At 48.9% G+C, this 19,838-nt stretch overlaps 8 protein-coding genes across 8 annotated transcripts; 4 read left to right on the top strand and 4 right to left on the bottom strand.

Moving 5' to 3' along the window:
• Positions 1-91: 91 nt before the first annotated feature.
• On the top strand, positions 92-1,979 carry F9C07_10642 (SKIP/SNW domain-containing protein; the record flags this gene model as incomplete). Its single annotated transcript, XM_041292195.1, has 3 exons — positions 92-238; positions 310-1,755; positions 1,815-1,979. The coding sequence occupies 3 exons, from the start codon at positions 92-94 to the stop codon at positions 1,977-1,979; spliced, it is 1,758 nt and encodes a 585-aa protein (XP_041146529.1).
• Positions 1,980-2,123: 144 nt separating this feature from the next.
• F9C07_10643 (uncharacterized protein) lies at positions 2,124-3,044 on the bottom strand (the record flags this gene model as incomplete). The annotated part of the gene is made up of 2 exons (XM_041285986.2): positions 2,124-2,152; positions 2,720-3,044. The coding sequence occupies 2 exons, from the start codon at positions 3,042-3,044 to the stop codon at positions 2,124-2,126; spliced, it is 354 nt and encodes a 117-aa protein (XP_041146528.2).
• Positions 3,045-6,134: 3,090 nt separating this feature from the next.
• On the top strand, positions 6,135-7,759 carry F9C07_2068091 (uncharacterized protein; the record flags this gene model as incomplete). Its single annotated transcript, XM_041292194.1, has 3 exons — positions 6,135-6,179; positions 6,322-6,713; positions 6,772-7,759. The coding sequence occupies 3 exons, from the start codon at positions 6,135-6,137 to the stop codon at positions 7,757-7,759; spliced, it is 1,425 nt and encodes a 474-aa protein (XP_041146527.1).
• A 284-nt stretch (positions 7,760-8,043) lies between these two features.
• Positions 8,044-10,025, bottom strand: F9C07_2068152 (WD40-repeat-containing domain protein; the record flags this gene model as incomplete). Its single annotated transcript, XM_071508732.1, has 4 exons — positions 8,044-8,078; positions 8,930-9,508; positions 9,590-9,919; positions 9,968-10,025. 4 exons carry the CDS (start codon positions 10,023-10,025, stop codon positions 8,044-8,046), a joined length of 1,002 nt encoding a protein of 333 aa, XP_071366557.1.
• Positions 10,026-10,541: 516 nt separating this feature from the next.
• F9C07_2067666 (septin family protein) lies at positions 10,542-12,056 on the bottom strand (the record flags this gene model as incomplete). Its single annotated transcript, XM_071508725.1, has 6 exons — positions 10,542-10,611; positions 10,667-11,175; positions 11,237-11,547; positions 11,609-11,771; positions 11,827-11,877; positions 12,012-12,056. The coding sequence occupies 6 exons, from the start codon at positions 12,054-12,056 to the stop codon at positions 10,542-10,544; spliced, it is 1,149 nt and encodes a 382-aa protein (XP_071366556.1).
• A 508-nt stretch (positions 12,057-12,564) lies between these two features.
• Positions 12,565-15,519, top strand: F9C07_10647 (putative small nucleolar ribonucleoprotein complex subunit; the record flags this gene model as incomplete). The annotated part of the gene is made up of 5 exons (XM_041292193.1): positions 12,565-12,582; positions 12,663-12,775; positions 12,843-13,338; positions 13,387-13,634; positions 13,689-15,519. The coding sequence occupies 5 exons, from the start codon at positions 12,565-12,567 to the stop codon at positions 15,517-15,519; spliced, it is 2,706 nt and encodes a 901-aa protein (XP_041146524.1).
• Positions 15,520-16,166: 647 nt separating this feature from the next.
• F9C07_10648 (putative cytochrome P450 monooxygenase SirB-like protein) lies at positions 16,167-17,999 on the top strand (the record flags this gene model as incomplete). The annotated part of the gene is made up of 5 exons (XM_071507465.1): positions 16,167-16,388; positions 16,439-16,550; positions 16,627-16,711; positions 16,743-17,491; positions 17,587-17,999. The coding sequence occupies 5 exons, from the start codon at positions 16,167-16,169 to the stop codon at positions 17,997-17,999; spliced, it is 1,581 nt and encodes a 526-aa protein (XP_071366555.1).
• A 211-nt stretch (positions 18,000-18,210) lies between these two features.
• On the bottom strand, positions 18,211-19,384 carry F9C07_10649 (uncharacterized protein; the record flags this gene model as incomplete). Its single annotated transcript, XM_041292202.2, has 4 exons — positions 18,211-18,258; positions 18,319-18,833; positions 18,900-18,977; positions 19,063-19,384. The coding sequence occupies 4 exons, from the start codon at positions 19,382-19,384 to the stop codon at positions 18,211-18,213; spliced, it is 963 nt and encodes a 320-aa protein (XP_041146522.2).
• Positions 19,385-19,838: the final 454 nt, after the last annotated feature.

The raw sequence follows: 19,838 nt of genomic DNA, 5'->3' as shown, positions 1-19,838 counted from the left end.
GAAAAAGCATCCAACCACCACTAGAACTTTCAACTTATCAATCACTCCTCTTCCCCCATCACCTTATCAAGAGTTCCCCCCCCCCTCGACAATGACTTCCATTGCAGAGGGGCTTTTCAAATCCCTTCCAAAGCCGAAATACACCGGCGAGGATGAGGAGATTCCGCATCACGCGCAGCCCCGTGGTCCGCGGGTCGTGGGCGCGGACCAGATCGATGAGTCTCAGATTGTGTTAAGGGTGAGTTCATCCTCATTTATTTGAATGTGAGATATATGTGTTATTGGGGATGCTAATGATCTACGCTTTAGAAAACTGGCCCTCCCCCGTATGGAAACCGTACCGGATGGCGTCCTCGAGCCCCCGAAGATTTTGGCGACGGTGGCGCGTTCCCCGAGATCTTGGTCGCACAGTATCCGCTTGACATGGGCCGGAAAGGCTCATCATCGACATCTAATGCACTTGCTGTCCAGGTTGATGCAGAGGGAAAGGTTAAATACGATGCGATCGCGCGACGAGGCCACAGCGATAACCGGATCGTGCACGCCTCCTTTAAGGACTTGATTCCGCTCCGACAGCGGGTGGATATGGGTGAAATCTCGCTTGACCGGCCGTCGGAAGAGGAAGTCGCGGAGCAGATGGAGAAGACGAAGAATGCGCTGGCGAACTTGGTGTCGGGAGCTGTCGCAGCACAGAAGCCTAAGAACGTGAAAGGTGGTAGTCGGGCGGAGCCGACCTTTGTTCGTTATACGCCTGCCAACCAGATGGGTGATAATTCTCGGAAGAATGACCGGATCATGAAGATTGTGGAAAGGCAGCAGGATCCCATGGAACCGCCGAAGTTCAAGCATAAGAAGATCCCTCGTGGACCGCCGTCGCCGCCCCCGCCGATCATGCATTCGCCGCCGCGGAAGCTTACGGCAGAAGATCAGGAGGCCTGGAAGATTCCACCGCCCGTGTCGAATTGGAAGAATCCCAAGGGTTATACGGTTCCGCTCGATAAGCGTTTGGCCGCAGATGGTCGTGGTCTGCAAGATGTTACTATTAACGATAAGTTTGCTCAGTTTGCTGAGGCTTTGTTCACTGCCGATAGACATGCTCGTGAGGAGGTTAGACTGCGTGCTCAGATGCAGCAAAAGCTGGCGGAAAAGGAAAAGGCGCAGAAGGAAGAACACCTGCGGGCACTTGCCCAAAAGGCCCGCGAAGAGAGAGCTACCAGCAGCCGCCGCGACTCCCGTGCCGTTTCTCGCTCTCGTTCTCGTTCTCGCAGTGTCAGCCGCAGTCCGTCTCCGTACTCTGATCGGTCTCGCACTCCTAGTGATGACGAACAAGCTGCCCGGGAGCGCGAGCGCATGCGTCGCGAACGCCGCCAGGAAAACGAGAGACAGCTCCGTCAGTCGAGAATGGGTACAGAGAGACGTATTCAGGCCATGGCCCGTGAACAGAATCGTGATATCTCGGAGAAGGTCGCTCTGGGATTGGCCAAACCGACTCAGTCTTCCGAGACTATGTGGGATTCTCGTCTGTTTAACCAGACGAGTGGAATGGACTCCGGATTCAACGAGGATAACCCTTATGACAAGCCGTTGTTTGCTGCGCAGGACGCCATCAACAGCATCTACCGTCCCCGGGCCCAAGTCGATGCCGACGACGACGAGGGTGGTGCCGAGGGAGAAATGAGCAGGATTCAGAAGTCGAACCGATTTGAAGTTCTGGGTAAGGCCAAGGAAGGCTTCCGTGGAGCCGCTGATGCCGAGGTGAGTAACTTGATTGGTCTTCGTCAACTTTGTAATAGGATCACTGCTAACGGAAACAGGCTCGTGATGGTCCTGTTCAATTCGAGAAAGACACCACTGATCCCTTCGGCATCGACAGTATGATTGCCGACGTCACCGGCGGAGCTGGACAGAAGCGCTACGGCATTCAGGAAGTCGATCGTGAAGACCGTGGCTCCAAGCGCGCCAGAGTCGACGAGGAGTAATTACTAGATGCAGTTGGGTTGGCTCGGTAGGATTCGATTTATACCATTGTTGTTTGTTGGGATGATTCATGCATTGCCGGCGTTGTCATCGTTTCTTCTATCTATGATTGGTTTCTTGCTCTGGCTCAGAGGACAATCCAAAAATCATTGGGCTGCTTTGTTGATATATGTAACTGTATTGTTGTCAGACAGACAAAACTCGGTAATGACTTTGATCAATGATATATATGCATGTATAACTGTTTACCTTGCCTACAGAGCACTTCTTTTGTTTTCTATCTCGTCTGATATTAGGGCTACTATTGCCATGATACCATCAAGAGCTCTGCTTAGCCTGTTGTATTACATTCTGAGCATACCCCGGAACCTCTTCTCTCATCATGATAGGAAGCGTGAATAGCTATATAGAGAAGTGATTCTTGTCTTGTTCCACTTCTTCCCTTCCAGAATATGTACATTCCTAGAGCATCAATAGATAATAGAGCCACATCCCTCTGTAGTTCGTACTATTCGCACATAAAGGTATCTGAAACAAACAAAAGCAACCACAAGACAAACCCAAAGACAATCCACCAAATCCACAATCAATAACAACATACACACACACCTCTTCCTTCCTCTGCACCCTTCACCACCACATCACAATGACTACCTAGACCCCCTCCTCCCCCCAACCCCAAAACCAACCCCCATCTCCTCTCCAACCCTCTTCCTCCTCCCCGCCTCCCCAAGCAACTTACCCTGCAAATCAAACTCCGCCTGCCATCCATCATCCCCCGTAACCGGCGGCGCAACACCCACCGGCAAGTCCCCCTCGCACCGCTCCCGAAACGCCCGCAGCTGCTCCTCGCTCCAGCCCTGCGCGCGGAACCACCCGGATAGAGACTCTTGCATGTGCTCGGTGCTTCGTAGCCAGGTGGTGCAGTGTGTGTCGGTCCAGCCTTGGGAGCGGAGACAGTTGTAGATGGCTTGTTGGGAGGGGGTTAGCCGGGTTAGGTCGACTGGGGAGATTGGGTGGATGGTGTGGGTTGGTACAGGTTGCTTGGAGTGGTGGTTGGTGGTCATTGTGTGTATGTGGTCTTGAGTGGGTTGGTTGGTTGGGGGTTGGGGTGGATTGTGGGTTTCTTATGAAGTTGTTGTTGTTGCTATTGTTTTTGTTTATAATATGGTCGTGTATAGGTCCACTTGGCATGGATAGAATTTGTATGTTTCATATACTATTGCAGATGGGCGTGGAAATGGGGATAACGAGACTACTGTAAGAGATTGGCTCTGGCTATTTAAGCTATTTACAATGACTGAGCTACTCGTACATAGTGGTGCTCTGGATCCTTCAATAATGAAGGAATTTCTGGCCGTATACTAACCCTAGGTTGATATGACGTCTGATAGGTAGGTAAGACTGTGACACTACGACAGTCATGATTTAGTGGTAATCTTGACATGTTTCAGAGCACAGGGCGATGCGGTCGTCCTTCTCATTGGATGATACTAAATGACGGCTAGTGGAGTATGTACAGGTTCTGTAATGATTGTATTCTTCTAATATTCAGGACCCTTAGTGATCCCATGAATGGTTGGTAGCAGCCGTTGATTCTCTAACTTCAAATATCTATGTGGTACAGTTAGTGGGAATGCCGTCCTTCCAGGTGGATTTTTGATAGTTGATAAGGGCTCCTTCATCAGAAGGGTATGTATACCAGTGGACCTTGAAGTATTATTCAAATAGACGGAGAATGGGTCATTAAGTCCATGTCTTATAGACTCCATAGACTAAAGCCTGAGAGCACAAATACCGCGGAGAGGAAGCTGAAAAGCATGTGAAACTATTGGAAGCGACAAGGGATCTAAATCGCTCATTATGGAGCCCACATCGGTCAGAGAGCTGGTGATGGTTATCTGCCTAACGGAAAGAGAAGACCGGAAATGGTCAGGTTGGGTATATGTTGACACGCTAGACACCTAAATTATTAAGAGAGTCGTATGGTCGTCAAATGCAGTCAAAGGATGTAGTGGACCCTACATACGTCAGAAACTGACTAGGCAAGCATAACCAGTAGATCACCGAGATGGCGACATGATCTGATGATTGGGATTCCCAGAAGCCAGTGAACGCGAGAGTCGTGATTTTGACTGCCTGTAGATGATCGTCAGAGGTAGACAACTGTATGCATGAAGAGCAAGATATGGGAAAGCGCTTGAGAAACAACCATGCTAGTGAGTTTTTGTGAAAGATAAAAGCTGCGCTGTGAGAAGGTCATGGGACATAGATTTCACAGTTATTTGCTATTGTAGCGCTGCAAGCGCAGTCAGATGAATGTCTTGGATGTTTTAACCGGCAGTGCCGAGGAATGTAAAACCAGACTCGCCATTTGTGGTGATTGCCGTTGCGAATGACGAGCTAATTGACCTCCGACGGGATTCATAGACATCGTTTGGTATGACGCCGTTGCATTGACATTTGCTTGCTAGATGAAACAATATCTGCACCAGGGTTGTACTGCTGGTGTTATATTCCGAAGGGGAAGTGGGTGATGCCATGATTATGGCAGGTTCAAAGAATGCGGAGGGTTTCCCTTATCGTAGGGGTCTCCCGCTGGCATTCCGTGGATGGACAAGACTCCACCCAACTAACTCATTGCAGTGTCATTGGGACCCTCCCAAATCCACCCGCTTTATCTCTCGTCGAAAACGGGCTTCCCTTGCTTGCGAAGAGGGTGGAGATCCATATCTTACGATACGAATGGTGCTGCCACACTCCATTCAACTGCAGACTGTGTGACCGATCAGTCTTGCGGTGCCTGACTAGCCCAAGTAAGTTACCCCATGATCCCTGTCGCTTCAAAGTGCGGGGAGCCCATAAGCATCCGCCATGAATCAGTCGTCTCAAATCCTGATCTGCCCACACAGGACCATTGGATTTGGCATAGGAACCGTGCGCCGGGAGGATTCGACCAGCAAAAGCACAGGCATTTATCGGTAGTGGCGCCTACCGCGGAGTGGCGATCGCAACGGAATTGCTCATTTGCTACTACTGCTGATAAGCAGTGGTGTTGGTGGAGACACGACACTGAACGAACCACTCGGCCAACGGCTATATCTATTGCGAAAGATCATTAGGTAAAAAAAGAGGATAAGGCATTAACGAGATTTCCTCAAGCAGTTGCTCAGGCCTCAGGGGGCCAAAAAGCCAGAAAAAAAATTCTGAAGGGAGAGGCAACCGTTCATATATACCCTCATAATTGATTTTGTTTTTCCTTTTCTTTTGCCTTGGTTAAGCTTCCAACGATTGTGGATATCTGTGTGGGGACCTTTTTTGCGACAAACCTTCCGTGACTCAAGTTTCAGCAAGCCGGAAAGAGCAGCCGACAAAATAATTATCAATTCATCGCATTGCATTGGAAAGGGTGAAGAAGAGGGAGAAAAGAGGGAGTCGTAACTGAGTCAGTGAGGAAAAGAGACGCAAGTACAGAACAGGCATAGAGTCCAAGTCACCTGAGGAGGTCTTGTTCTCTTCCACCGTCTTGACTCATTCCGGTTCTGGTGTGCTTCGAACCATCTCTGATGCCATGCTCCTCATCTTTCCCTGATTGTCCGTCTCTTATAGCATCATCGTTCGACTACCCCTTACTTGTGTGCTGGTCTTATTGATATCATTCCCTCAGAAAATGGCGTAACGGAAGGCGGTCGACGAGAAGGAATGACTGCTCAACGTCTCAAAAGATTCAACGGAAACAAAACTATGCTGTATAAGACAAACAGACGAACCGACTTTATGCTGCCTGCTGTCCGTCTAAAAATACTTTGTTGCTCGGCTCATCTAGTTGCTCACAAAGGCAAGCTATCAATTACACCAGTACCGCCTCAAGATTATTCTTAGTATATCATTTGCGCCGTCTAAAGTTTCGACAGGAATCAATCACGCGGAGTGGACTGTCAAGTCCTCGTTCTTCCTTGATTTGTATTCCTATATATAGTCCTACCTGCTGAAATCCAGCCTTGCCACACCATCAACGAAGAGCCTCAATTCAGCCTGGCTCTATTGTCCTGCGCCGCACTAAATCCACCAGTGATTTATTCACGAGATCGCCCTCGTGAAGCGCCGGCGTCTGACCTGTTCTTGAGCCACACAGACTTTACAATACCCCTGAAAAGATGGAGCAGTCACTGTCGCTCATTTCTGCTCAAGTCCAGTTCATGGTGAGCCTACTATGTCCTACATGCCTTAGATCACCTTACAGCATGATTCCTGAATATGGCTTCTTCAGACAACTGCTGGACATTTCCAGTGATCCTTCGTTTCTTGAGGCTTAGCTTGCTAACAACAATGATGGTAATGCAGGATGATCGACTGGCCCTCGTCCATATTCCACTAGATCTCTACCCCTATTTTTTAAATCCAATCCTTCAGGTCCTTTTTCATGAGGTACCTCCAATTAGTGGAAATCATGCAGATTTCCAGAATGGTGGCCCCGACGGCGTCCACAAACGCGCCCAACCCGCGTTCTTGAACCTCTCCATTACACCTGTGGAATGTTCTATTATGTGTCCTAGGCAACTCGCCAATGACTATTTCGCCCCGTTGGTAGAACGGTTTGCGAAAGACAACGTATCTAACCCGTGCCGCTTGTCTATTAGTCGTGAGGATTTCATCGCCATGCAAGTTTACGGAGAAGGTCTCGAGGCGGGCCAACGAGTACTCGAACTCACCAGTCCATTAGCGATGGCGGGAATGTATGTCTCTTTTTCTTCTTTTCCAAATCGTAGGTTGTGCTAATGAGGATATTTGCAGCTCTATATTTTTTATTTCCACTTACTTCTCAGACTATATCATTGTTCCTCTGCGTAGCAAGACGCAGGTAATCCGAACTCTGGAAAAGCGTGGGTTTCAATTCGAGATGTCAACGGACGCATTCATCAACAACAATCAGTTCAACAGTTGCCTCAGTCCCGTGTCCTCTCGGTCCGCCAGCAGCCTGGGATCTCCCCCGCCCACTCCTCCACCATCGTCACTTGATGAATTACAGACTCGCACTTTCTCTTCTTTGCGAAAGAATAGCATCACTCCTTCGGTTGATAGATCTCTCCGCTTAGTTCATTGTGCGGTTCACCATCGTGACAGCAGTGACGTCAGCTCTATATCTATACTACGCGATGCGCTGACAATCGCTCTTGTCGTCGACAAGCCACGCTTTCTGTCTCTTACCATGACGGCTGCCGATCCCGCAGCCTCACTCTTGTTGGAACAGCGGCTTTTGCCCCGATTCTCGAGTGACCCTACATTCCCTGCCGAGCCAGATGACGAAACCAGTCTCTTATTAGGCTCAAAAGAGGAGATCCTTGTCCCTATCATGCTAGATCTGCGCAAACTTCCATTAGAGGCTACTGGTATTGTTTGTGGCGTAGCTGGTAGGTTGGCAGACGCTACGCATGCTCGAGGCGATGACATCACGGACGGTTCTTCCACAATTATGTCTCATTCTTTCAATGGCTTTTCTTCTTTTGATGACACCATGAATCGTTTTTTCTCTTCGAGTGTCGGATCGGGCGGACCCGTGAAACCTCCAACCCCTGGTTCTGGACGCAAATTAGCCAACAGCAATCTGACCCACCACCTGCAGCCTGACTTGGACAGCTCCATAGAGGCTGTTGAGATCAGCTTCCTCAGCACTGCACGGGCGGGCACCATCCTTGTCGGTGAGCACGAGCTTCAGCGTGCTGTGGATGCTTTGGAAGCAGAGAGTCATGAGCCCGAGGACCTTGAAGAATTCGAGATATGATCATATTTGGCTTACTGCCTTCGATTATACTCCGGCTTCGACACCAAACGTATCACCGGCCTTCCGCAGAAGATGCCGAGGTTTACTTTCGAATTCTCTTATTTTTGAGAGCATCTGTGGTGACCTGAACTCTCTTCTTCTCATTTATGATTTACGCCCGGATCGCAAAATTTCGTTGATGCCTTTCATAATCAGCTATACTGGCGCCCAAAAGTTCTCATCTCATCATCTTGGACTACGACCCGATATGGATAACAGTACATTCTTCTTTTTTAACTTTTCTTTCACCCAAACTTGTATTGATAGTTAGCGAAGGTACCTATGTCTTGGTATGAGATACTGTGATTGATGTTCATGATTTTGATTGGAGGTTAGATATCTAAGTTTGGATTGTTATCGATATCCACGACGCTTTGACTACTGGCCATTTATCTTGTCCTTCGTATCCTTTGTTCTTAGAATGACGATTTTCGTTCGGACTGGGTTTTATCTCCACTAATGACAATTCCATAGTACTTCCATTACAAACCTATGTCAGCTGAGAAACCATAGCACTCGTAATTGCAGGAGCCTAAAAGCTTGAACCAGACCAATTTGAAACCCAGCCTCACGACTCCAAAGTGGCAATCCATAAATTCCTGGGAAACCGAAGGAACTATTCAATAGATCGGTGTTTGTGACTGTGTCATGCGTTCGTGCTAGGGAAAGTATATCCCAGTTTTTGAAGTCTTAGTGGTGGCGCAGCCGAGGCACTATGGCTATCCGTGAACACTTGGTAAGTGGCTACGAGCTGTGGAGATTGAGATATGGCTTAAGTGGTTTGCCTTGTCTCAGGGAAGCGATCCGTGCCACGACGTTTTCCCTTTAGGGATTGCGATGCGTTCGCCTCTCTTGGGAGGTAGGCCTAACAAAGGCCTGTGAGCTGTAGTTGGTGAAAATTGATATGTGCAACGTGACTAGTGCACGTGGCACCTTTACGTTAATTATTCATCGGTTGGCGGAGCCTGCTTTAGCCGTAGATTTTGACGCTGCCTATTTTTTGAGACGTCATGTTAGCACATTCCAAGACTCAATATGTGGGGGCAAATGCAGATCGAGAGATATCCCTCGACGCTCGCGAAATGATGCATGAAAATGAGGGATAGAGGTTGGAATAAGGGAAATACGTACCGTCGGAACATCCACCAGCCCAACATCCCCCCTTCTCATTCCACGCTACGCAACTGACAACCTTGACGCCCTCGCCGGCTGGGACACTAGCGACGAGTTCCCCGCTCACAACATCCCAAGCATATACGTACGCTTGGGCCGACCGATCTTCTTTATCCGTTTCGCTTCCACTGAGCACCATCGCATCCCCCTTGGCAAACGCAGACCTGATTCGCAGCTCGCTATTCCGGTACCCGGTCTTCCCGAGACCCTTGTCCCCGTTCCCAAACGCTTGGAGGAGTTTTCCATCAGTGCGATCAAGCATTCGAATGCGACTGTCTAATGTTGAAGCCAGGAGGGCATTCCCGTCCGTCGAACAGCGCACGCTCGTTACCGGGTGCGCAAGAACATCGACCGTTGTGCGACCCATGCGAACATCGTAGATACGGGCACGGCCGTCGTAGCTTCCACTCGCGATGGAATACGTAGGGGTGTGGACGTGGATGGATGAGACCGTGTCGCTGGCTTCGGTGAGGGTTTGGATTGGCTTTGTTGAGTTGGATCGTGTATCCCAGAGATTAATTGTCGTGTCGGCACTACCTGAAGTATAGAATTACGTTAGAATCACTTGATGTTATCATCGCGTAGGCTGCGATGGTGTTTCAAATTGGTGAAGCGTACCAGAAACGACCACTGAGTCGCCTTCGCCTGCAAACTGCACCGCTTCAACACGCGCCGCATGTCCACTCCATCGCTTTACAGTTATGCCTTGTTCAACATCCCAGAGGAAAACCTGTCGGTCTCCGCCAACGCTGGCAAAGCGGGAATTGTCACCCGCGACGGCGACATCAAGCACCGAGTACCCGTGCGCTTCGTATCTTTGGATCGGGGATGTCGTTTCCGTACCAGGTTTGTTGGGTATTGCGCGGGAGAGATGGACAGCACGATCAGAGGAACCGGTTAGAACGTATGCTCCAGGATAACTGGAGAATGTGACGGCGTTCACGGGCCCTAGGGGACGTCAGAGGGAAGAAGCTGAAGAAGGTGGAGGGAGCCTACCATTATGTGTCTTGAGAGTGTGGACTAGCTTTGTGGGAAATTGCTTCGTTGCTGGCATTGTACACGGTAATGCTAGCTATACGCCGCTGTCTAAAGTGTAGATCTGAGTCGCGCAAGAGTCGCAGTTTAAGTGGATGTGGAGAAAAGAGCTCTCGTTCTTGGCAATCAATAAAAATGGCGGCGGGAGCACTGAGGTAACTCTATTCTAGTAGCGTCCCGCGGCTCCCCCGCGGAGGTCGAATTATTTGTATATTTCCATGGACAACTCAAACAAATTAAATGTGTATTGACATGCCACGGAATACAAGTAGGTTATTATCAATGATGTAGAAAAACCATCGCTAGCTACCAGCAGGTAAAGAGAATAATAACAAGAAAACCCAGCGAAACTCAGGACAGGGCGTCTATGCCCTATGCAAATTGTCTCCCTCGAGTACACAAAGCCGAAAATAGGAAAGTTAAAGAAAATTTCAAGGGGTAGTCAAATGAACATGAATTAAAGTTGACGAATGCATAAGTCTGCTTTTCCCACTGTTGGTCGAAAGACCACAGTTGGCAGTGGTCCAAAAGTGCCTTAGCGACGTCCATGGCTCCGGGTGGATGAGCCCTGCAAAGATTCGATTTCCTGCTCCAGTGATTTGATCCTGTTTTCTTGTTAGTGTGATTATCATTTGAAGGTGAAAAATGGGGGGAACATACGCCGCATGCGTAGCCTCCAGATCCTTGTTGAGACGGTCTCTCTCGGCAATGAGCTTCTGCTCCCACTGTCGGAAACGCTGCTCCTCGACCTTGACTTGTTCGGTGAACCGCTTGCGAAGCGACTCCTCCTCTTCCTTGAACTTGGGGTTGTCCAACTTCCTGGGACGGGCTTCACCGAATTTCCGGGTCTCCATCTGTTGCGCACGGTAGGCCTCGTAGTGTTGCTCCTCAGTGGTGTGAATAAGGTCCAGCATGTGGGTGCGAATCAGGATCGAACGAAGCTTCTTAAAGTCGCAGTGGTCCTCATTCTCAACTTCCGCAACACCCCAAGCATATTGACGACCCTTTACAACCCGGTTGTCGCTAGTCTTCACGTCCTTCTCGGAACCGATCACAGCGAAAGGCATAGCGGCCATCAGGCTCCGCGCGTGGGTGGCGGCGTGCTCATCATCTTCTTCAATCGGGGGAGTGTAAATCTTGATGCCTTGGGCTTCAATGACAGCTTTAACCTATAAGAAAGCAATAGGTTAAGTAAAGACCTCACAAATGGAGAACGTAAGTCAATCTTACTCTCTGCTTGTATCGAGCCAGATCGGCGGGGCTGAGGGTGTCGGCCTTAGCAATGACGGGGATAAGATTGACGCGAGAGCTCAAGCGCTTCATGACCTCAATATCGAGGGGCTTCAGAGTGTGACCGGTGGGTCTGATAAAATACAGACAGGCATGCACACGCATATCGATCTTATCTGTGCGGCGGGGCTGTTGCTCTTGCAACATGTAGGACTCATGCTGATCGTCGAGGAACTCAATGATGGGTTGCCAGGAATCGCGGTTGTTGACGTAGTCTCCGAATCCGGGGGTATCGATGACGGTCAGGCGAACTGTAAAAATACATCCAGAGCGTCAGCTGTCGTCCAGCGAACGGGAAGTGCTATGGTGTACCTTTGAAGAACTTCTCCTCCAATTCGGCCTTAGTGATCTCGATCTCAACAGTTCGGTCAATCTGCTTCTGGTGACGACGCTTGTGGTCGGCATAGTTCTTGATGGTCGTCGAGAACAAGGTGTTGATAAACGTGGTCTTTCCCAAGCCAGACTCTCCAGCAACCTGGAAGACTATCAGTACTGATCTGGTTCTCATGTTGGGGTCCGATTAGACAAACCATAATAGTGAAAGCCGCACCCCGCTTAGCGACAATCTTGTGACTGTAAAGCTTCAGTTAGTCCCCTCCACCCCTTCTCCACCATAGCTAATCGAGAAACATACCGCTGGTTGGGAAGCTATTACAATAAACAATCAGCTATAGGTCCATTTTAGAGTATTTTGCGAATGCAATCCAGAACTTACGTTGGCAATGCCAATGGGGGAGGCAGTCTCAGTAGTGGAGGCCATTGTGATAAAGGGGTCGATCAACGAAAGATGGGAATTCAATCAAGCCAAACAACAAAACGATGGTGGGAGGAGCGACGCCCTACTCTCGACGACAATTAGCCAACGGAAAACTAAAGTAGCAATAGGAAGGATTTCAATGGGTAGCAGTACCAGTCCGGAATCAATGGCCGTTGGGAATGTAAAGGAAGACAGGCAAACAAGAGGATGCGGCAGTTTGTCGTACCTTCTTTTGGTTTGGGTTGGGTTAAACTGCCCCTGAATCCCGTCTTGTCAGCAGTGGAGAAGCAAACAGAAGCAAACAGGAAAAAGGCATGACCAGGACCATGACCTGACCTCCAATTCTGGGGCTCACGCTATACCTCTTCCAGACTAGCTCATCGGTGTCGGATTAACATGCGGATCAGCTCTCTTATCGCCCGTTTGGGTGGAAAAGTCATTTTTTTTGGAGGTCCAGATTTAAAGGTGATTAATTGACTGACTGCACGCTGGGCTACACGGGCTGGCGACAATGAAGACGGATTTCAAGGTCAGTTATCCTTAGCTGTAGCTCCATTATTTTTTACCCGGTATCTCAAATCAGAGTGAATCCTTCTAACAATGCTTTAGTTTTCCAACCTGCTGGGTACGGTCTATCGCAAAGGAAATCTTCTTTTCACTCCAGATGGCACCTGTCTGCTTTCCCCGGTAGGAAACCGGGTTACGGTCTTCGACCTTGTTCAGTATGTACTTACACGCATCTCTATAAGTACCAATTGACAGTTCTCACTAATGCGACACCGCGCAAAGCAATACATCATACACTCTCCCCTTTGCGCACCGCACGAACATCGACCGTTTAGATCTAAACCCCCAAGGCAACCTCCTGCTGTCCGTTGATGAAAATGGCCGCGCAATCTTGACGAACTTCAAGCGCAGGATTGTTATCCACCACTTCTCTTTTAAGGGCCGTGTCTCATCCCTCAAATTTTCCCCGTCCGGTCGATTCTTTGCTGTAGGAGTGGGGCGACGACTGCAGTTTTGGCATACCCCTTCAACGCCAGGTGCGGACAATAATGGAGAGCTCGAGTTTGCACCGTTCATCTTACACCGAGATCTTGCTGGTCATTTTGACGTCATCCAGCATTTGGAATGGTCTCACGATTCGCGTTTCATTCTCACTGCTTCCAAGGATTTAACAGCACGGGTATGGAGCTTGGATCCAGAGGAGGGCTTTGAACCCACCACATTGGCGGGGCATCGGCAAGGTGTGAAGGCGGCATTCTTTTCTGCTGATCAAGAATCTGTAGGTCTTCTCTATTGTGCGCCTATATATTAGCTGACTTTCTTGTAGATCTACACCGTTAGTCAAGATGGAGCTTTATTCAGGTGGGAATATGTGACAAAGAAAGACCCCGATACCATGGAGGACGTCGACGAGGCACGCTGGAGGATTGTGAAAAAGGACTTCTTTATGCAAAATGATGCTAAGGTCAATTGCACTGCATTCCATGCCCCCACAAATCTTTTAGTGGTGGGCTTTTCGAACGGTCTTTTCGGGCTCTACGACTTGCCAGAGTTCAACATGATCCACCTTTTAAGGTATAATGGCTTCCTTCTAGACTAAATATTGTGCTTACTGCTAACTGAGAACAGCGTCTCCCAGAGCAACATCGACTATGTGACGGTAAACAAATCCGGCGAATGGCTGGCTTTTGGCTCCTCTAAGCATGGCCAATTGCTAGTATGGGAATGGCAGTCCGAGTCGTACATTTTGAAACAACAGGGTCATTTGGAGTCGATGGGCTCCCTAGTTTACTCCCCTGACGGCCAGAAGATCGTTACTACTTCCGACGATGGAAAGGTCAAGGTCTGGGATGTCAAGTCGGGCTTCTGCGTCGTGACATTTACGGAACACAGCAGCGCAGTTACTGCTTGCCAGTTTGCCAAGAAAGGAAGTGTCTTGTTCACAGCTTCGTTGGATGGTTCAGTAAGAGCGTGGGACCTCATCCGTTATCGCAATTTCCGAACCTTCACCGCGCCGTCTCGATTGTCATTTTCTTCGCTTGCTGTCGACCCGAGTGGCGAAGTGGTTTGTGCCGGATCTCCAGATTCATTCGACATTCATATATGGTCTGTTCAGACTGGACAACTGCTTGATCAACTCACTGGCCACGAAGGCCCCGTTTCCGCTCTTGCTTTTGCTGCAGACGGGAACCACCTCGTCAGTGGTAGTTGGGATCGTACAGTTCGCATATGGAGCATTTTCGGGCGAACACAGACCAGCGAGCCATTGCAACTCGTGTCTGATGTTCTCAGCGTTGCTTTTAGGCCAGATGGCAAACAGGTGGCTGCATCATCGCTAGATGGCCAGTTGACTTTCTGGTCTGTGGCCGATGCAATACAAGAAAGCGGAATTGATGGTCGTCGTGATGTCTCAGGAGGTCGCAAGATAACTGATCGCCAAACCGCTGCAAACGCCGCGGGAACCAAGTTCTTCAACTGTATTACATACAGCGCCGATGGAAGCTGTATCCTCGCTGGAGGCAATAGCAAGTACATTTGCCTGTACGACGTGAGGACGGGCTCGTTGGTAAAGAAGTACACAGTTTCCGTCAACACATCGCTTGATGGTACCCAGGAGATCTTGAACAGTCGCGATTTGACCGAAGCTGGTCCCCGAGGCCTGATCGATGAGACAGGCGAGGCATCGGATCACGAAGACCGTGTTGATCGCTCTCTCCCTGGCGCAAAGCGTGGCGATGCTGGAGCTCGTACCACTCGGCCGGAAGTACGTGTCACTTGCGTCAATTTCTCACCGACTGGGCGTGCATTTTGTGCGGCGTCTACGGAGGGTCTTCTCATCTATAGCCTGGATACAGAATATGTCTTTGATCCATTTGATCTTGACATTTCGATCACCCCGTCTAGCATTATGGAGACTCTTGAGAATGCCAAACAGGCATATACAACAGGCACAGGCGATAATGATGATAGTTTCCTGAAAGCGCTGGTTATGGCGTTCCGGTTGAACGAGTCGAAGTTTATCCGCCTTGTTCATGAAGCAGTCCCGCCGTCCGAAATCTCTCATGTCGTCCGAGCCCTGCCAACCGTCTACCTCCCTCGTCTGCTGCGCTATGTTGCTCACGCTGCTGAGGAAACCCCACACCTAGAGTTCAACTTGCTGTGGATTGAATCTCTCCTAAGCAGTCATGGCCGATATTTTAAGGAAAACTCCGGTACTTTTGCGCCAGAGCTTCGTGCTGTTCAACGCGCCATTGACGACATCCGGGAGAACCTGAAGAGGATGACAGAGAAGAACTTGTACGATCTGAACTATCTGCTCTCTAAACCCGTACTTGCTGGCAAAAAGACCAGCAACACCCTAACCTTGGCGGATGTTGAACCCGATGATATGGCAGCAAATGGTGATGAGAACATGGCTGACACCGCAGGTGGGGAAGAGGAATGGATTGGACTTGAGTGATTGCGAGTCATCTTCCTTTGGTTACACACTTGTTCTTCTTATCCAACATTCTTCTATCCTTCGCATTTGCGTCTGGCGTTCGATACTGGTATACCTGGAAGATAAAAGGGGACAGCAAAAGTTTGGGGGTACTTTGATGCTTGTATTTGGATAGCATGATGTACATACGTCTAGACACGTCTTTCTATGAATAATTGAAATCTTGCAAGACAACAAGAACAACCATGTTCTATCGTGATTCTTCATGTGCAGCTTGGTAACAACGAATCACTGCTAGCAAAATGACTACAAAAGCACTGGAAAGGGGCGTCTATAATACATATATCTTAGCATTATATGCTGGCAACGATTGAAGCTTATGGTGTCAGGTGTCTTTGTGTAATGTAAAATTATACGCAAATACCCATAAATAGTCGTTTGTATTGATGCTTGCTGGAACGCAATGCTGTTGATTTTCACAACACCAATCCAATCGCCATGGCGCCTAGCATATTGACCTGCTCATTACTCCATCTGTCTGTTTCTCTTCTTTTATCTTCCTGTTTGACTCTGTTCATGAAAGGACAATCTTTTCTGTGCACTCCACACATCCACATCCATATCTCCAACATATTTTCGTTCATCTCAAAGCCCCTTAGTTAATCATAATGGATTACATGGATTATTTGAAAGAAATGGGACTTGCACGGCACTGGGTCCCTATCTTTGTGGGCCTCCTTGCCTTTTATTTTATCATGGAGCGCTCTACTGCAAACGCAAGCCGAACCAGCCTGCCTATCGTCAAGCACTTCAAGCTTCTGCCCCCATTTTTCAACCGTATCCTTTATGTCGTTAAGGCGCCTTTCCTGATCTACTATGGATACGAAAAGGTACGTTTCCATCTGCGCAGAAAGACTCGTCGGTGCTGATCATACTTTAGTACAAATCCAAACCCTTCCGGATTCTCAAGCTGGATGGAGATTTAGTCGTCCTACCTCAGAAATATCTTGAAGAAGTTGGAGGTCTTCATTCACGTCAGGCAAGCCTTGTCGGTGCTAAGTATAAGGTGAGCATATCCACCCATTTCTGGGCAGATAAGATGCATCCTGCTAACCAGGTGTCATCCAGAATATCCTGGGAGGATGTACCAACATACTCATAAACAGCGAGTTGCCGGCGCGCACTGTTTCGGAGAAGTTGAATCCAGTTTTGGGTATGTAGAAAGACCGCTGAAACACGTGCAGTTTACTACTACACCAAATATCTCATTATATGCTGTGCATCAGCGCTGACTTTCAGATCATAGACCGTCAAATCCCTCGACTGCTCTTTGAACTCCACCATGCCTTCTCGGCTGTAGTCCCTTATTGTGAAGGGCGGTATGTGCCCATCAATTTGTACCATATGATCCTCAAGCTCGTTACCCACTCAACATCCCGCATCATCATCGGCCAAAGGCTCTGCAGGAGCGAACAGTGGATCAACACTATCACCAAGTGTACATACGATGTGCGCATTGCCGTCAAGCAACTGCAGCTTGTTCCAAGGTTCCTCCGTCGCCTGGCAGCTCCTTTCCTTCCAAGTGTCCAGAGACTCGAAACGCAACTCCGGTGGATTGCAGAACAACTTATTCTGCCTATGATTCAACACCGCAGGAGACGTGAGCTCAATGACCCGTCCTACAAGAAACAAGAAGATTTCTTGCAGTGGATGATGGATCTAGCGGACAATGACTTGGACAGAGACCCCATGAACTTGGCATACGGACTGATGATTACCATGGCTTTGGCTGTCGTCCAGACCAGCACGATGCTCATCACTCATGCTATGTATGATCTGATGGTCCATCCCGAGTACCTTGAGCCTCTGAGAGAGGAAATACATGAGACCTTGACAAACGGCTGGATTAGGGCCTCGTTGAGCGACTTTGGCGCCCAGCGTCGATTGGATAGCTTTCTTCACGAGTCGCAGCGCCTTAACCCTCCTTCTGAAGGTATGTGCTGAAATTCTTAAATAAATATAGATACATTTGTTCAACTCTTCACTCCCCCGTGCTACTAACCATGATTTAATAACTAACGATGCCAGTCTCTGCCCAACGCGTCCTTGGACGTCCTCTGACCCTCTCTGATGGCGTCACTCTCCCCAAAGGAACTCATGTCTGCTTCCCATCCGGCCCTATGTCTCGCGATCCAACTGTCGTTCCAGATCCACTTACCTTCGACGGGTTCCGTTGGTGCAAAGACCTTAATGCCCCAGATGGAAGCCTTACTGATGTTAGCCCTGCCAATCTACACTTCGGATTCGGTGGACAGGCTTGCCACGGCCGGTTCTTTGGGGCGGTCATTGCGAAGGCCGTCATGAGTCGACTCCTGGCTGAGTATGATCTCAAGTTTGAGGAGGGTCAATCTGGAAGACCTGAGAACATCGTGAATGGAGAACAGATCATGCCTAGCATCAGTACTAAGGTTCTCATCAAGAAGAAAAACGTTGATATCTGATATGACGGCTAGGTACTATGTCGGAACCAGTTACTTAGGGCTCGATGCGATGCAATGTACTGCCTGGACAGGCACCATTCATTCACATTGATTGATATTGAATTCTTATTACTGTCCTTGGCTCTTACCAAGTTAGTCTGGAATTAGTCTGAATTCACACACTTGCAATGCAAAACCTCCACAACTCCCGAAAATAAATCCACCTTATATCTCAAAGAATAGCAACCGCATTAGGCGGACTCGCGACGCCCCCCGGAACCTAAAACATCCATTAGCACTTACCACCAAGAGACCTCTATGAAAGTTCAAATTCACTCACCTTAAGCGGCACGCTCGACAAAAAGAAGCTCCACCTCCCATTCACCCGACAGTACTCCGCAAGTTCCTCCAAATCAAAGTACTCCCCGATCGGCATCCCCCACCCTGCAAGACACCACTGGTGCAATGTCGTATTCGCCGGTGAATCCTCCCTAACGAGAGGTGAAGGCTCAAAGCTCGGTGAGTCACTAGCAATTGCGGCAAATTGGTTCTCCCACAGCCAGCGCAGCGTGGATTCACCGTTCTCGACGCCGGAGAAATCGGGACTGGGGCGCTGGGCCAGCGCGGCTTCTTCTTCGTTTGAGAGGTTGTTGTAAGCTTCTGTGAAGCCGGTGCGGACGAAGAGGATATCGCCGGGTCGGAATTTGATATTATTTTCTTGGACTATGTTTTTAAGGTGGGAGAGGGGGATGCTGCTGGTCTGGAAGGGGGTTAGGAGGATTGCATTCTTTTTCGCCCAGGTTGCATAGTCGAGGAGGACTCCTCGGCCTACGATGCCGCCGTTGTTTACCCATGCTTTATTGTTATGTTAGCTTGATCTACACTTGAAGGGGGTTTTTGATTGGGAACAGATGAGCTTACAATCAATGCCGATAACAGGTGAATCCTGCAACTCTTCTAACGTATGTCCCTTGTAGTAACATGCCAATTCCTGGTGTCCTATATATATTATTCTCCATTAACCCTTACCCCAAGCAACCCCACCACACCAGAAACACTCCAAAGCGACCACAGACAAACATACCATAATGCCGAAACCCATCCCACTGACTACTCGTCTGCGTATTAAACATCAAAATATCGTCATTCACAATTCTCGGTGCCTTATTCACCATTTCCCGGGTGAATGGCTTGCGTCCATAACTCGGGTGGTTGAGCCGGTCTAATGCCAGATCGAGCGAAATTCGGACACCCGTGCGAATTTCCTCGCTCGCTGCTTGTCGTATGTTCTCAGGCGTGAGTAGGTTGAGCATGCCGATGTCATTTCTTGGGAACAGGCCCCATGCGTTTCCTACGGGACCCTTGGGGTCTAGGGTTAGGCTGTCGAAGTCGGGGACTGAGGCCATGACTGGTCCTGTTTTAATGAGGGGTTTTGTGGTTGGTACTAGGATTTGGTGGGTTGTGTTGACTATCATAGGGGTTGGTATTTATTTATCAAGGATGGACTGCGACTAGTAAGTACTACTCGGATATTTATCCATCTCCGCACTTCTTCATCAAGCTCAAGGAAGATGATGCCCTTATGCGGGGAAGGTCACTAGTCATCTTTAGGTCTAGTCTCTTGCAACCTCGGGTAAGCTCCTTCCAGTCCATGATACCCCAGGACATGTAGTAAATGGTAGGCTATGGTACAGTATATACATGTTCATTTCCATGCTTGTATACTCCGTAGATTTCCACGCCTCTATTCGCCTCTAGGACGAAAAGCAAACTCAATGCATCTCCCCACAAAACTTCATCCAGATCAGCTTAACTTCAGATGATTTAATACCAAGAGGCGACATCCACACACACACGACT

The sequence above is a fragment of the Aspergillus flavus genome, chromosome 4, assembly GCF_009017415.1.
Source record: "Aspergillus flavus chromosome 4, complete sequence".
NCBI classification, from domain to species: domain Eukaryota; kingdom Fungi; phylum Ascomycota; class Eurotiomycetes; order Eurotiales; family Aspergillaceae; genus Aspergillus; species Aspergillus flavus.
Note: the sequence above shows the minus strand (reverse complement) of the source record. Positions and strands in the feature narration are given on the sequence as shown.